The sequence below is a fragment of the Nematolebias whitei genome, chromosome 13 (assembly GCF_014905685.2).
Source record: "Nematolebias whitei isolate Nwh7 chromosome 13, NemWhi1, whole genome shotgun sequence".
NCBI lineage: Eukaryota > Metazoa > Chordata > Actinopteri > Cyprinodontiformes > Rivulidae > Nematolebias > Nematolebias whitei.
This window is the reverse complement of record NC_056510.1, coordinates 5,386,194-5,399,756: the sequence shown is the minus strand read 5'-3', so window position 1 is coordinate 5,399,756 and position 13,563 is coordinate 5,386,194. Positions and strand designations below refer to the sequence as shown.

Here is a 13,563-nt window from a genome sequence, read left to right as displayed (position 1 = left end):
TTGTTACCTCTGTAGATCTATGTATTTTATCCTGTGTCCTTTGCTTGTGTTGTTTCTGCTGTACAGCACTTTGGCTGTCCTTGTTGCTGTTTTTAAATGCTTTATAAATAAAGTGGTTTGGTATGGTATTATTTCAGAAAATCCACCACAAAACCAACCCAATTCAAGATGGCCACTAAAACCAATCAACCTTCCCAAACCAAAGTGACCAGCTCAGTCACCTTTACAGATGTCAAGCTAAAATTTAGCATGGTAGAAGCTGAGAGTCGTCCGCAGCTTATATTATAAGCACTAACAGATTGTTTGAGATTCCATTGAATTGCATGAGATCACACTAGACTCTGTCATTCCTTCACTTTAGCTGATGTTAGTCTAAAACTCTGGAATGAAAGGCAGCGGGTGACATGACAAAAAATTAAGAGCTGGATATTGTTTTAAAAAATGACATCTAATGATTTTTAAAGCGTTCTGTAACAAATTTTTTTAGCAATTTGACTCTAAAACAACAAATTACATTCAGCTGTAATACGTTTTAATAAAATCTCTGTAAAATTAAATAAAATGTAATAAAAAGATCAAATTCAGATGCTGCAGCTTACTGTAGGCATTCCTGGCGATGATGGGGCTGGACTCCAGAGGAACTCCAGGTCCGAACTTGTTGACTCCTCTGACTCTGAAGACGTACTCGTTGTTTTTGATCAGCCTGCTGCTGACGCACGACAGAGACTTGCACTCGGCCTCCATGATCACCCAGTTGAGGCGGCTGGTCTCACGGCGCTCCACGATGTAGTGGCTGACGATGTCTCCACCGTCCTCGAAGGGAATCTTCCAGGAAACTGTGCACTTCTCCTCCGTTACTCGGCTGATCACGATCTTATCAGCTGGAGGTCCGGGGGTGTCTGAGAGGCCACAATCAACAGTTAGATTTATACATTTTGGATATTATATATTTCTACTGTTGTTTTCATGTTTATAGTTTCTTTTATGCAATTTAATTTAAATTTTTACAATAAAATGACTTCCACATACTTTTGCGCTAGTTTAACTATTAATACATCAAACATTAGGGTCAACATGTTGTTGTCTGCTGTGACTTTTAGTATTTGTAACTTCTATAGATTTTGAATTGTTGACTTTATTTATAAAATATTTTCCCCTAAGTATATATTGAGATTGCTTCAGTTGCACCAAAAAATGTTATTTTAAATCTACTTGAACTTACTGGTTATATGTTTGCCATCTTGTGGTACTTTAGCGTTTATATTTAGTTTAGTTCATTTTAGCTGTTGTGTACAGTTTTGCTATTTTTAGCTTTTAAAAGTTTGTTTTGTTGATTTCTGCTCATAGCTATGCTTTAGGTTACAGTTTGGGTAATTTTAGTTTTAAACTATGGTTTTGTTCAGCTTCTTCTAGGCTTTAGTTAGTTTTTCTAACAAACTTTTAGGCTTTTTTTTTTTTTTTACAGTTTTTCTCTTTTTAGCTTTTAGCTACTGTAATTTGGTCTTTACTGTTTTGTTATATCTAACTTTAAGATATAGTTTTGCTGAATTTATCCTTTAGCTCAGTTTTAGCTCATTTTAGGTCTATATGGTTTCGTTACAATTAGCTTTCAGCTACGGCTTTACTAATTTAGGCTTTTAGCTGCTGTTTACTTAAGTTTAGCTTTTAGCCCACATAATAATGACTATCTTCTGTTCTGTTTGCTTTCTAACTTTGAGAGCAGATTTCAGTCATTCAGTCCTCATCTGTATTTTCATAGAAAATGTGATTTCTTTAGTTCATCTTTACTCCAGCCTGTATGTTATTCGACGACAGCTCACCCAGAACTTTCACGTTGACGTTTGCAGTCTTTATTCCGTTGGTGTTTTTTGCAGTGAGGGTGTATCTTCCTGTATCATATCTGTCACAGTTCTTGATGACAGCCATGGCTTTGGTGGAGGTGTATGTCAGTGAGTATTTCTCGCCGAGCTCCAAGATCTTGTCGCCCTTTGACCAGTAGACCGCTGGCTCTGGTTTTCCACCCACGGCACCATCCAGGACTAAATCAGAGCCAGCCATGACAGTAACGGTCTCACCTATCAGCTTGCTGTCCAGCTCAGCTCTGGGAGGAGCTGAAACAAATAAAACAAGTTTTTTATAAGCTCATGCAGGAAAATTGAATCCTAGATGGTTTATAATCAAGACATTCTTTATAAGCACATGAGTAACATAATTCTTATGCATATCGGCCAACAATACTGGAACTAGAAAGGTCAGAGGTCAATCAGAGACACACCCGCTCGGCTAACAAGGAATGAAGATGCTTTAAGAAAAGTAGTAATAAACTGCGCTTGTTTATTTTTTTTGTAATTATTTCATGTCAGTTTTTATCATGACCGGTAGTAAATTCAATTAATTTCAGTTAATTTCTAGAGCACTAAGTCACAACAGAAGTCATCTCAGGGCGCTGTACAAAAACATTCACATACATTATAAAAGCCAATTGGTAAAAGTTATCTATCTAAGGAAGCAGCAGATTCTGTTGGATCTTAACTTCATCACAGTCTCCCATCTTGAGCAAGCACAAAAGTAAAGTAAGTATGTAAAGTCCCTTCAGAGTCACTGCAGCAAAACGATGTGGTGTTAGCAACTGGTTCTTGCATTGTTGGAGCAAATTGAATCTTTATTTTTACAGTATTTAAATCAATATTTGAATGTTTTCTCTAAGACTGAAGATACTCAAAGTCCAACTGTTTGGTTCATTGGTGATCTTTGTCACAAAGTGTCAGCGTTCTTAGAACATCTACTTCAAAGAAAAATACGCTTTGTCATTGAACAAACATGCTGTCAGATTTGTCAATATTTTTAAACTGCTTAAGCATGTTTACAGATCCATCTGTACCATCAACACAGGAACCAGACTTTCTGATGACTCTGGAATACCTTCGCTACCAGCCGTGGTCAAAATTGGCACCAAATAATAACTAAGAAATAAACAATTGTACTATTTCATGTATTCCTCGGAATATCTTCATTCTCAGTGGCATCTGAGCTGAACCCGTCTTCAACTCACCTCTGACCCTTTCAGTCTTGGTTTCATTGGTCAATCATAAGGTAATCTTTCATGCTTATGAATTCTACGTGTATTTTTCTTACACATTTTAAGCTGACAGTTCTGTTACACTAAACTCCTTGTTAATAAAATGCATCTTTGTTATGTTAAAAATAAATCCTGAACTATAAAACTAGACAGTAAGAGTTGCACGTACAGTATTCATCCTTGCATGTCACTGGTCCAGTGGACTCTGATGGCACACTGTGGACCCCAGCCGCATTCTTGGCAATGACTCTGTACTCGTAGGTCTCTCCTTCTCCCAGATTTGTGACTGTGAAGTAGTTCTCTGTGATTGTAGTGTAGTTGCATTTCAGCCAGCGGTTGTCATCCCACTCATCTGTGCTGTAGACTTTCCTCTCCACGATGTAACCAACAATCTTACTGCCGCCATCATTGAAGGGCACCGTCCAGCACAATGAAACGGATGAGCGGCTGATGTCCGTAACCTCAGGTTTACCAGGAGGATCTAAATCAAAGAATGTAGGGTTTTAATATGCACTGCAACATGACTTTTATCACAACTTTTTAAAAATATCACATCTAATCTATTGTTAAGCTCTTGGTTAAACTAAATGAAATGATTTGGGGAAGGAAGTGTATTTTTCAGGTAATTATTACATCAATATTTCCCTTACCAACAGGATTGAGTGCCACCATTGGTCTAGAGGCCTCACTGGCCTTGCTGAGTCCAGCAAGGTTCATGGCATACACCCTGAACTGATACTCCAAGCCTTCAATCAGGTTGGACACCTTGTAATGGCACTCCAAGCAGGGCAGTTTGTTCTCCCTCACCCACAGGATTGTGTTCCTCTCTTTCTTCTCAATCCAGTAGCCTGTCACCTTGCTACCACCATCAGCATACGGGACATCCCACTTGATGCTGATGGCATTAGCTGACACAGATACCACATCTGGTCGAGTTGGAGGACTTGGAGGAACTGTGGAAGTTAAGAAGAGGTGGGATTATGAACCATATTTATAAACAAAAAACAGGACTTGTGTTGATTTTGACTTTTGGACAGAACTTACTAAATGGATGCTCAATCACAACAGCAGAAGACTCTATGGATTTGCTGACTCCATATTTGTTCTCGGCACACACTCTGAAGGTGTACTCCATGTATTTGGTGAGGTGAGTCACTTTAATTGTGGTTCGCTGCACGCTGGAGTTAACCACCTGCCAGGAGGCAGAGCCAGATTCCCGTTTTTCAACAATGTAGTTGGTGATTTCAGTTCCACCATCATCAGCTGGCTCAGACCAGGCCAGAATGCAGGACTCTGAGGAGATTCCAGAAACCTCCAAGGGACCTGAGGGTGGACTTGGTCTGCCAACAATGACCACAGTCACTGTGAAAATCTTCACACCAGCAGCATTCTCCAGGATCAGGTAATACTTGCCACTGTCGTTTCTCTTGCTGTCTCTCACAATCAGAGTCGTTCTTTCCTTAGAGGTCCTTATTAGGATTCTGTCAGTCTCTTTCAGCTTCATCTCCTCAAGTTTCCATGTGACCTTGGGTGCAGGTCTGCCACTTATGGGGATGTCAATTGTGAAGGTGTTAGAGATTTTACAGGTGATGAGCTGGTTGGTGATGCTGCTCAGGTCAGCAGTTGGTTCAATACGAGGCTCCTTAATTACCACTGAGCTCAAAGTACCCTGAGGCTCACTGATTCCAGCATCATTTTTGGCCTTGACCCTGAAGTCATACTCTGTGTTCTCGATCAGATCCTCTACCAGCATCTTCTGCAGCTTTGCCTCTCCATAAACAATCCAGTGGTCAGTACCCTTAGCTCTGAATTCAACAATGTAGCCTCTGATCCGGCTACCTCCATCATGCTCTGGTTTCAACCACACCAGGGAGGCTGTAGACCTAGTAGTGTCTACAACATCTAATCTTTTGGGTGGTGCAGGTTCTTCCGTCGCAGTGATGGGCTCTGTCATTTCAAGAGGTTCTCCCTGGCCATACTGGTTAACAGCTGTCACTCTAAACAAGTATGGCACGCCAATATCCAGTCCTGTTACCCTTACCATCTGACGGGAGCTCTTGCTACTGACCTCCTGCCAGGCAAGACGACTTGCCTCACGCTTGTCAACGATGTAGTGGTGGATTCGAGATCCACCGTCATTAGAAGGAGCATCCCACATCATTGTCAAGGCCCCACGAGTAACATCTTTGAAGGTGATTGCTCCTGGAGGTCCAGGAGTGTCCAGGACTTTAATGGTGAATGTAATAGACTTGCGCCCACTGTTGTTTTCCAGAGACAGGGTGTATTTACCTGCCTCATACCTGGTGCAACCTTCTATAATCAGAGTGGAGAAGGTATCTGTGGTGTTGACATCAGCCATGACAGGAAGTTCACCATCTACTCTTGACCAAGTGGCTAGGGGAGCAGGTTTTCCCCGGAAAGCAACATGAAGAGAGACTGTGCCTCCTTTCTTCACAATATGAGTTTGCTTGAAGTTGGCATCAATGTCAATCTCTGGAGATGTAAGTCTGTCCAGGGCCTGAACAGGGTGTGGCATAACTGAAGCTTCACCCTCTCCAGATCCATTTACAGCACTGATCCTGAACTTGTAGAGCTCTCCAGGTACCAGACCCTTTGCAGTGTAGCTGTTCTGGATACAAATTTGACTGTTGACTCTATTCCACTCTTCCAAACTGGCCTTGCACATGTCAATGTTATAGCCAATAATTTCCATGCCACCGTCAAACACAGGCTTCGTCCATTCCAGGGTGACAGAAGACTTTGTGGAGTCAATGACCTGTTTGAGAGAAAGCATTATTTGTAACATAAATGTGTTTTGTTATTCTCATCTTGGTTTATTTTTGTTTAGGACATTAAGGAAACTAAATATTTGCAGTGTTGTACAGAAACAGTCTTAACATGGTTAATTCTTATCTGACCTTGATCACAGTGGGGGCACTAGGAGCACTGGTTGGCTCTCTGCATTTGAAAAGCCTGGAGGTGTTGCTGGCTGGTCCGACACCAGCACCATTTTCAGCCATGACTCGGAACTCATACTCGTTGCCCTCAGTAAGGTTGGTGACACGGTGCCTCAGCTCCGTTATGGGTCTCTTAGAGGAGACCCTTATCCAGCGAAGGCTCTTCTTCTCTCTTCTTTCTAGAATGTAATGTTTGATCTCATTGCCTCCATCTGATCTCGGCCTGGTCCAGCATAGGGTGATACTGTCACCTGTCACATGAGTGGAATCAGGAGTACCAGGAGCATCAGGTACAGCTGAGGGGCAGAGCAGAAAAACATTTAAGTTGCAGAAGGTGGTTTAGGGCTTTGTTTATTAAAAAAAGATAGTTGCAAAAGAACTAAAATCTGAAGTTTTGATAGTGTCTATTTACTTACTGTATTGCATCCGTGCAATGACTGGATCGGAGTCTAGTGGTTTGCCGACACCAAACTTGTTGACAGCCGAGATTCTGAACTGGTACTCATTGCCCTTGATGAGGTTGGTAGCATTGTATGAACAAGCTTCACACTTAGATGTGACCAGGGCCCAGGAGATCCTGGATGTCTCCCTCTTCTCCACCACATAGTGGGTGATGGCAGCACAACCATCATTTTCTGGTGGGTTCCACCATACAGTGCATTTATCTGCTGCAATGCCAGTGAAACGGATTGGACCCTCAACAGGTCCAGGAGTATCTGTGCAGACAAAGGTTTTAGATGTCATGTGCGGAACAAATTTACAGGTCTGGAATGGAAACTGAAACCCAAGAGTCTTTGTTCACTCACCTTGCACTCTGACATTAACGTCTGCTTTCCTGGTCCCAGAGCTGTTTTTGGCTTCCACCGTGTAGATTCCACGGTGGCTCCTGTCAGCATCACGAATAAACAGACTACTGGTGCCAATGCCAGTGATGATCTCAATGTCAATCGTTGTTCTCTTATCAATCTCTTTGCCATCCTTGTACCACACAATCTGGGGAAGTGGGCGTCCAGTGATGGTGCAGCCAAGCCGAACAATCTCTCCAGCCCTCAGGGTGAGCACCTGGTCTGGAGACCACTCGATTTCAGGAGCAACTGATCACGCGCACGCACACACACACACACACACACACACACAAAAATACTTAAAAGTCAACAACAAAATTTCAGAAAGTAAATTGTATGTTTTTTAAAAATGTTAAATTTGTACATTTATTTAAGAAAACAAGCTTACTGCTCTCATCCTTGGTCATGATGTATCCAGAGGAGTTGGATGGTGGACTGATGGTGCCAACAGCATTCCTGGCAATCACTCTGAACTCAAATCTGTCTCCAGGGGATAGACCAGTCACAGTGAACTGAGTCTCACTGATATCAATAAAATTGCATCGTAGCCATTTGCCTCTGCCTTGACGCCTTTCTACACTGTATGCCACAATTTTGCTGCCACCGTCTCTCTTGGGAATGTTCCATTGCAGTGAAACTGAGTCTCTGGTTACATCAATGCAGACAGGTGTGCCAGGAGGATCTAATTCAGATGAGAAAGAGGAATATTATTCCATAGCTCTGGGGTGCCATGTAGCTAATACCACCTACTGTCTAAAATACTAACAGTTATCACTTGATTACAGTCAAAACATGTCTTTGTCATTCTGTTCTCACTGTACTTGATGTAACCCTAACCCATAGCTACTGCATCTTTTATCAGAGCAGGACATGATTTAAATAACTCAAACTAATTCAGAACAATATTAAAAGTATGTTTTTTTCCTAAAATTACATAAAAATAAAACTTACCAACAGGAGAAATGGCACGAGCATGTTTGCTTTGTTCACTGACAGGGCTGATTCCAGCATTGTTCTCAGCATAGACTCTAAAGGAGTACTCCAGTCCCTCCATGAGACCAATGATCCTGTACTCTTTGTTGGAAATGGTGGTGGAGTTCACCTTCTGCCACATAAGGCTGTTCCTGTCTTTCTTCTCGACATGATAACCCAATATTGGGGAACCTCCATCAAAGCCTGGGGCATCCCACTTGATAGTCATACCATCACTGGTAACATTGTAGGCTACTGGCTTTCCTGGTGGGCCTGGAGGTTTATACTGGTGCTGGGCTATAATGTCTGATGAGTTGAGTGGCTCACTAACTCCATATTTGTTCTCTGCACGAACTCTGAACTGGTACTGGGTTCCCTTGACCAGGTTAGGAATCTTGAAGGTGGTCCTGACAACACTGGAACAGACCATTTTCCAGTTGGCTTGGGAGGTTTCACGTTTCTCCACGCTGTAGCAGGTAATCTCACCGCCTCCATTTTCCTTTGGCTCATCCCAGGAGATGATGATACTCTGAGCTTTTATCTCATCAAAGCGAATAGGCCCAACAGGCATTGAGGGAGGTCCCAGAGTGATCACATTGATATCAAAGTAGTTTTTGACAACTCTGTTGTCCAACACCAAGGTGTACTGGCCAGCATTTTCTTTCTTGGCTCCTCTGACCGTGACTGCAGTTTTGTTGTCAGTGGTCCTGAAGCGAATCTTTTCACTTTCTTTCAGTGGAAAGTTATCTTTCAGCCAGCTGATTGCGGGTCTTGGTTTACCCTTAAAGGGTAGCTCAATGTGAATGTTCTGACCAATACGAACAAAAAGCTCTCCGTTGGGATAATCACTGAGGATTGCTTCAGGTGGAATAATCAAGTCCATCACTGTGATTGGACCAGCCTGGGAAAAGTCACTTCTGCCTTTCTCATTTTTGGCAAACACTCTGAAATCCAGGATAGTATTCTCCTTGAGTCCTGTCACTTCACAAGTGCAGCGCTTGCATGTGGCACCTAAACTCCAGTTGACTTCCTCCTGGCTTCTCTTTTCAATTATGTACTCAGTGATGTGGCTGCCTCCATCATGGTCAGGTCGGGTCCACTGTAGGGTAACAGAGTTCTTTGTAGAGTCCATTATTACCAGGTCTTTGACAGCTCCTGGAGTTTCTGTTGCTCTAACAGGCTCAGTGGTCTCACAGGGGTCACCCACACCAAACTCATTTTCAGCTGACACCTGGAAAAAGTAAGCTACCTCCTCCTCCAAGCCTGACACCTTATAAGAGGTGTTCAGGCACTCTGCAGCGATCAACTGGAAAGCCTTCATGGTGGAAGCCTTCTTCTCCACAATATAATTAGTGACAGGAGATCCACCATCAATGAGAGGAGCCTCCCAGCTGAGGGTCAGCTTTCCTCTTGTCACGTTCTTAACAATAAGTTTTTGGCAAGAGGATGGACTGTCCAGAACCTTTAGGGAAACTGTGATTACCTTGGGTTCTCCTACACCATTCTCTATCTCCAGCACATACTTTCCACAGTCATCACGGGTGACTTTTGGTATAAGGAGTGTGGTAGATCTCTCAGTGCTGCTGATGGTGTAGCGGTTGTCACCAGCTATGTTGCGATCGCCACGGCGCCAGGTGACATTGGGAGTGGGACGCCCCTTCAGAGGGATAAACACTTCAACGTCACGGCCAGCCCGAGCTATGTACTGAGTTGTCATGGATACATCCAAGTCCAAATCAGCCTCCTCTGTTGGAAAAAAAGGAAACATAATAACATTAATGTTAAAAGAATTGGAAATTAAAATTATAAAACACCAGCAAAAATTTAATTATTTGGCACAACACCAATACTTGAAAGTTAACAGATGTGAAGTTTTGTGATTTAATTCCAAAACCGCTTTATTTATGTCCTTTAACTGCATTCATATATCTTTGGCCAGCTTTCTACTTTTAACATTGGTAATAAAATAAAAATCATACCTAAAATGTCTTTGGCTTGCACAGGCTGGTACATCTTGATGTCCTCTCCTTTACCCTTGCAGTTTACAGCAGATACCCTGAAGTAGTAATAAGTTCCAGGTTTGAGGTGAGATGCCACATACTCGCATGTCTTGACCTGGGGATTGATGGTCACCCATTCTTTGTCCTCTGCATTCATCTGTTCCAATACGTAGTGTGTGATTTCACTGCCACCATCATAGACTGGTTTATCCCAGCCTAGAGTGATGGAGGTTTTTGTGGAGTCCACCACACGCAGTTTGGAGGGTTCACCTGGAAGGTCTGGCAAAAACAGGAGGATAAATTACCTCATTAGCTACATGTGAACATTGTAACAGGTAAAAAGGCTGAAAAAATTTGCTAAGTGAGTATTTCTGGTATACCAATGGGGTCATAGGCCTTGTAAAGGTCTGAGGCCTCAGAGTAGTTTCCAGCACCAGCCTTGTTGACAGCACAAACCCTGAATTGGTACTCATTGTTCTCTGTCAGGTTGCTGACTTTCTGCCTGGTGTCTCTGATGGTGCCCTTCACCACCTGAAAAATACAAAAAACATTATGATGCATTGCCTGTGATAGACTTGTCCAGGGTGTCCCCCGCCTCTCACACAGTGACTGCTGCATATGGGCACCAATGACCCCCGCAAACAAAAAAAGGAAGAAGCGGTTAAAGATAATGGATGGATAGATGGATGAATTATGATGCATGCACGCATTGATTCACACATTCATTAATTTGTTTTTAAAGAAAGTGTATTCTTTAAACAAACCTTGAACCATTGCAGACTTTTCTTCTCCCTTTTTTCAAGGTAATAACCATCAATATCACTGCCTCCATCCAGTGCTGGCCTTTCCCAAATCACTGTCATTGTGGACTTGGTGATCATGGTAACTTTAGGCTTGGATGGCTCACTGGGTGGAACTATATAATATAAAAAATACTGGTTAAGATTAATTTATTCTGTTTTTTTTCTATTGCATTTAATAAGAATAATGACTGTATTCTGTTTGGGTACCAAAAGCGTTCTTGGCAATAATGGGCTCAGACTCCAGTGGGTCTCCGATGCCATACTTGTTGACTCCACGGACCCTGAAGATGTACTCGTTACCCTGGATAAGTCTAGGCACATTTACAATGCAGTCTACGAGTTTCTCCGACACAATAGACCACATGACTCTGCTGGTCTCCCTCTTCTCTACGATGTAATGAGTTACCATGGCTCCACCCTCATCAGCAGGTGGAGACCACATGATGGTGATGTTGTCAGCTGTCACCTTCTTAAACTGTATTTCTCCAGCAGGGGGCCCTGGCTTGTCTAAAAAGGAAAGCCAAATATTTATTCACATTAAATATACATTTATTACAATGTCAAATGACTGTCATAATCCTTTAGAAAATATTTGATACCTTGAATGAGCAGCCTGACAATACCACATGCAGATCCCAGAGAGTTCTTCACTTTGACCTCATAGGTTCCAGAGTTCAGGCGAGTGGTCTCCTTAATGAATATACTGGTGAACTCAAAAGTGTGTTTGAAAGAGAGCTGATTAGTGGGCTTCAGTTCTTTGCCATCTTTAAACCACTCAATAGTTGGGGCAGGTTTGGCTGTGATATTAAACTTGAGTTCCACATCAGAACCAGCACTATGTTTGACCTCATTAAGGTACTCTTGAGGAATTTCAATCTCTGGTGCACCTAGGAAACAAATTGACAAACTTGTTCATTACTTTTGATTGATATACGAATGTCAGGATGCAGAAACAGAAGACATATCAATTCACAAAGTAAAAAAGAAAAAAATATAATACGGAACAGTGACAAAGTCATAAGCTAAATTATAAATTTTAAGACTGTAGGGAATTGCCTACCGTAGGTATCCACACAGGTGGTCGGTCCAGCTGTCACAGATGGGTTGCTGACTGAGCCAACTGCATTCTTGGCCATGACTCTGAACTTGTATGTCTCGTTCTGGGTAAGGCCAGTCATAGTGAAACGTGTGTCAGAGACATTAGTCAGGTTAGCTTTGGACCACTTGACACTGACACCTTCTTTCTTCTCAATGATGTAACCAGTGATGGGGGATCCACCATCATAGTTGGGCTTCTCCCAGGCCAGGCTGATGGAATTTTTGGTGATGTCACTGATACGCAGGTTGATGGGTGGCTCTAAAGAATAAAACAAGAAAAAAATAAATGGTTTTCCCTAACAGAATCAAATTTACTATACTTAACATGAACTTGGATTTTGCCCTCACCACAAGCATCAATGGCCAGCACAGCGTCTGAAGCTTTGCTGAAAGCACTGAGTCCAGCAGCATTCTCTGCTGCCACCTTGAACTCATAAATGAGTCCAGCATTGATGTTGGTGACCTTGAAGTGTGTTGCACGGATCACAGATCTGTTCACTCTCTGCCACAGAATACTGTTCTTGTCTTTCATTTGGAGATGGTAGCCAAACACCTGACTGCCTCCATCTGATGTGGGCTCTTTCCAGGCTAATGTGATGGTTTCTCTGGTTACAGCAGTGATTTCTGGAGTTGATGGAACATCCGGAGTAGCTGGTGGATAACAAGCAGATATTTTAAAGTCCAAACTGGGTATCAAAACATTATGTTTGAAAAGTGGAGCAAAAGAAACATTTCTTACTGTATGGAAGGTTGACAACAACAGCTGGTGAGTCGATGTGTTCACTGATTCCGTATTTGTTTTCAGCCCTGATTCTGAACTGGTACTCCAACCCAGTGGTCAGCTTCATGATCTTCATGGTGCAGCGAGCCACAGCAGAGGAGACATCCATCCAGTTGGCTGTAGTTGTCTCTCTCTTTTGAACAACGTAGTTAGTGATAGGGCTGCCACCGTCGTATGCTGGTGGAAGCCATGTCAGACTTACACTGTCCTCTGTGACATCAAACAACTCTACTGGTCCAAGTGGGGCACTTGGACGATCCAGAACCACAATTTTGACATAAGATTTGGTGGTTCCACTGGAGTTAGAAGCAATGATGTCATAGCGCCCTGAGTCTCCAGCAACACTCTCCCGCAGAGTGATTTTGATGCTGTCAGGAGTAACTTCAGAGTTGAACCTCATTGTTGACTTGAGCATCACATTATCCTTGGAAAGAGAGATTTTTGGCAATGGCCGGCCTGTCAGTGGGATCTCACACTTGAGTGTGGAGCCAGCTCTGACATAAACTGTGTTGTGGGGGAAGTCCTTCATGATTACCTCAGGAGGTTCTAGGATAAAACGTGTAAAAAAAAAAAAGCCATATTTTTAAGTTTTGACTTTAACTTGATTGTCCTAGTTATATAGGATTTAGTTCATTATATAATTATATTTCTTCTTAGTCTTCAGTAATCAAAACTGTGAATCTGAACATTTTAATGGTTTTTAACTTACCAAGCTGGTCTTTGACCATAACAGGGATGATCATTTCCTTTGCATCACTGAATCCAGCATGATTCTCAGCCCTGACTCTGAAGAAGTACTCTGCTTTCTCTCTCAGGCCAGACACTGTGAAGTGGGTGGACTTGATAACACCACACTTAACCCACTTCTCCTGACCTTTTTCCAGTGCTTCAACCAGGTAGCCAGTGATTCTGCTTCCCCCATCTTGTTCTGGTTTAGCCCAAGCCAAAGACACACTCTCCTTGGTGACATTGGTTACTCCTAGCTTTGGTGGCAGACTTGGTTTTTCTGCAGAAAGAAGCCATAATGT

At 42.5% G+C, this 13,563-nt stretch overlaps 1 protein-coding gene across 16 annotated transcripts in view; it reads right to left on the bottom strand.

Moving 5' to 3' along the window:
- Nucleotides 1–13,563, bottom strand: part of ttn.2 (titin, tandem duplicate 2) — a 202,703-nt gene that overhangs the window by 18,887 nt on the left and 170,253 nt on the right. For 15 of the 16 annotated variants that reach the window (XM_037686800.1, XM_037686801.1, XM_037686812.1 and 12 more), the window contains 19 exons: nt 13,245–13,541; nt 12,494–13,081; nt 12,103–12,405; nt 11,717–12,013; nt 11,256–11,543; nt 10,864–11,163; nt 10,618–10,769; nt 10,234–10,384; nt 9,833–10,132; nt 7,833–9,599; nt 7,270–7,563; nt 6,843–7,130; nt 6,453–6,752; nt 5,998–6,332; nt 4,124–5,855; nt 3,730–4,032; nt 3,249–3,560; nt 1,821–2,111; nt 600–899 (listed from right to left, as the gene is read on the bottom strand). In XM_037686800.1, coding sequence (XP_037542728.1) covers nt 600–899; nt 1,821–2,111; nt 3,249–3,560; nt 3,730–4,032; nt 4,124–5,855; nt 5,998–6,332; nt 6,453–6,752; nt 6,843–7,130; nt 7,270–7,563; nt 7,833–9,599; nt 9,833–10,132; nt 10,234–10,384; nt 10,618–10,769; nt 10,864–11,163; nt 11,256–11,543; nt 11,717–12,013; nt 12,103–12,405; nt 12,494–13,081; nt 13,245–13,541 — 8,598 coding nt within the window. The remainder of the gene's footprint in view (nt 1–599; nt 900–1,820; nt 2,112–3,248; nt 3,561–3,729; nt 4,033–4,123; nt 5,856–5,997; nt 6,333–6,452; nt 6,753–6,842; nt 7,131–7,269; nt 7,564–7,832; nt 9,600–9,832; nt 10,133–10,233; nt 10,385–10,617; nt 10,770–10,863; nt 11,164–11,255; nt 11,544–11,716; nt 12,014–12,102; nt 12,406–12,493; nt 13,082–13,244; nt 13,542–13,563) is intronic. The other variant, XM_037686803.1, reaches the window with a different exon arrangement.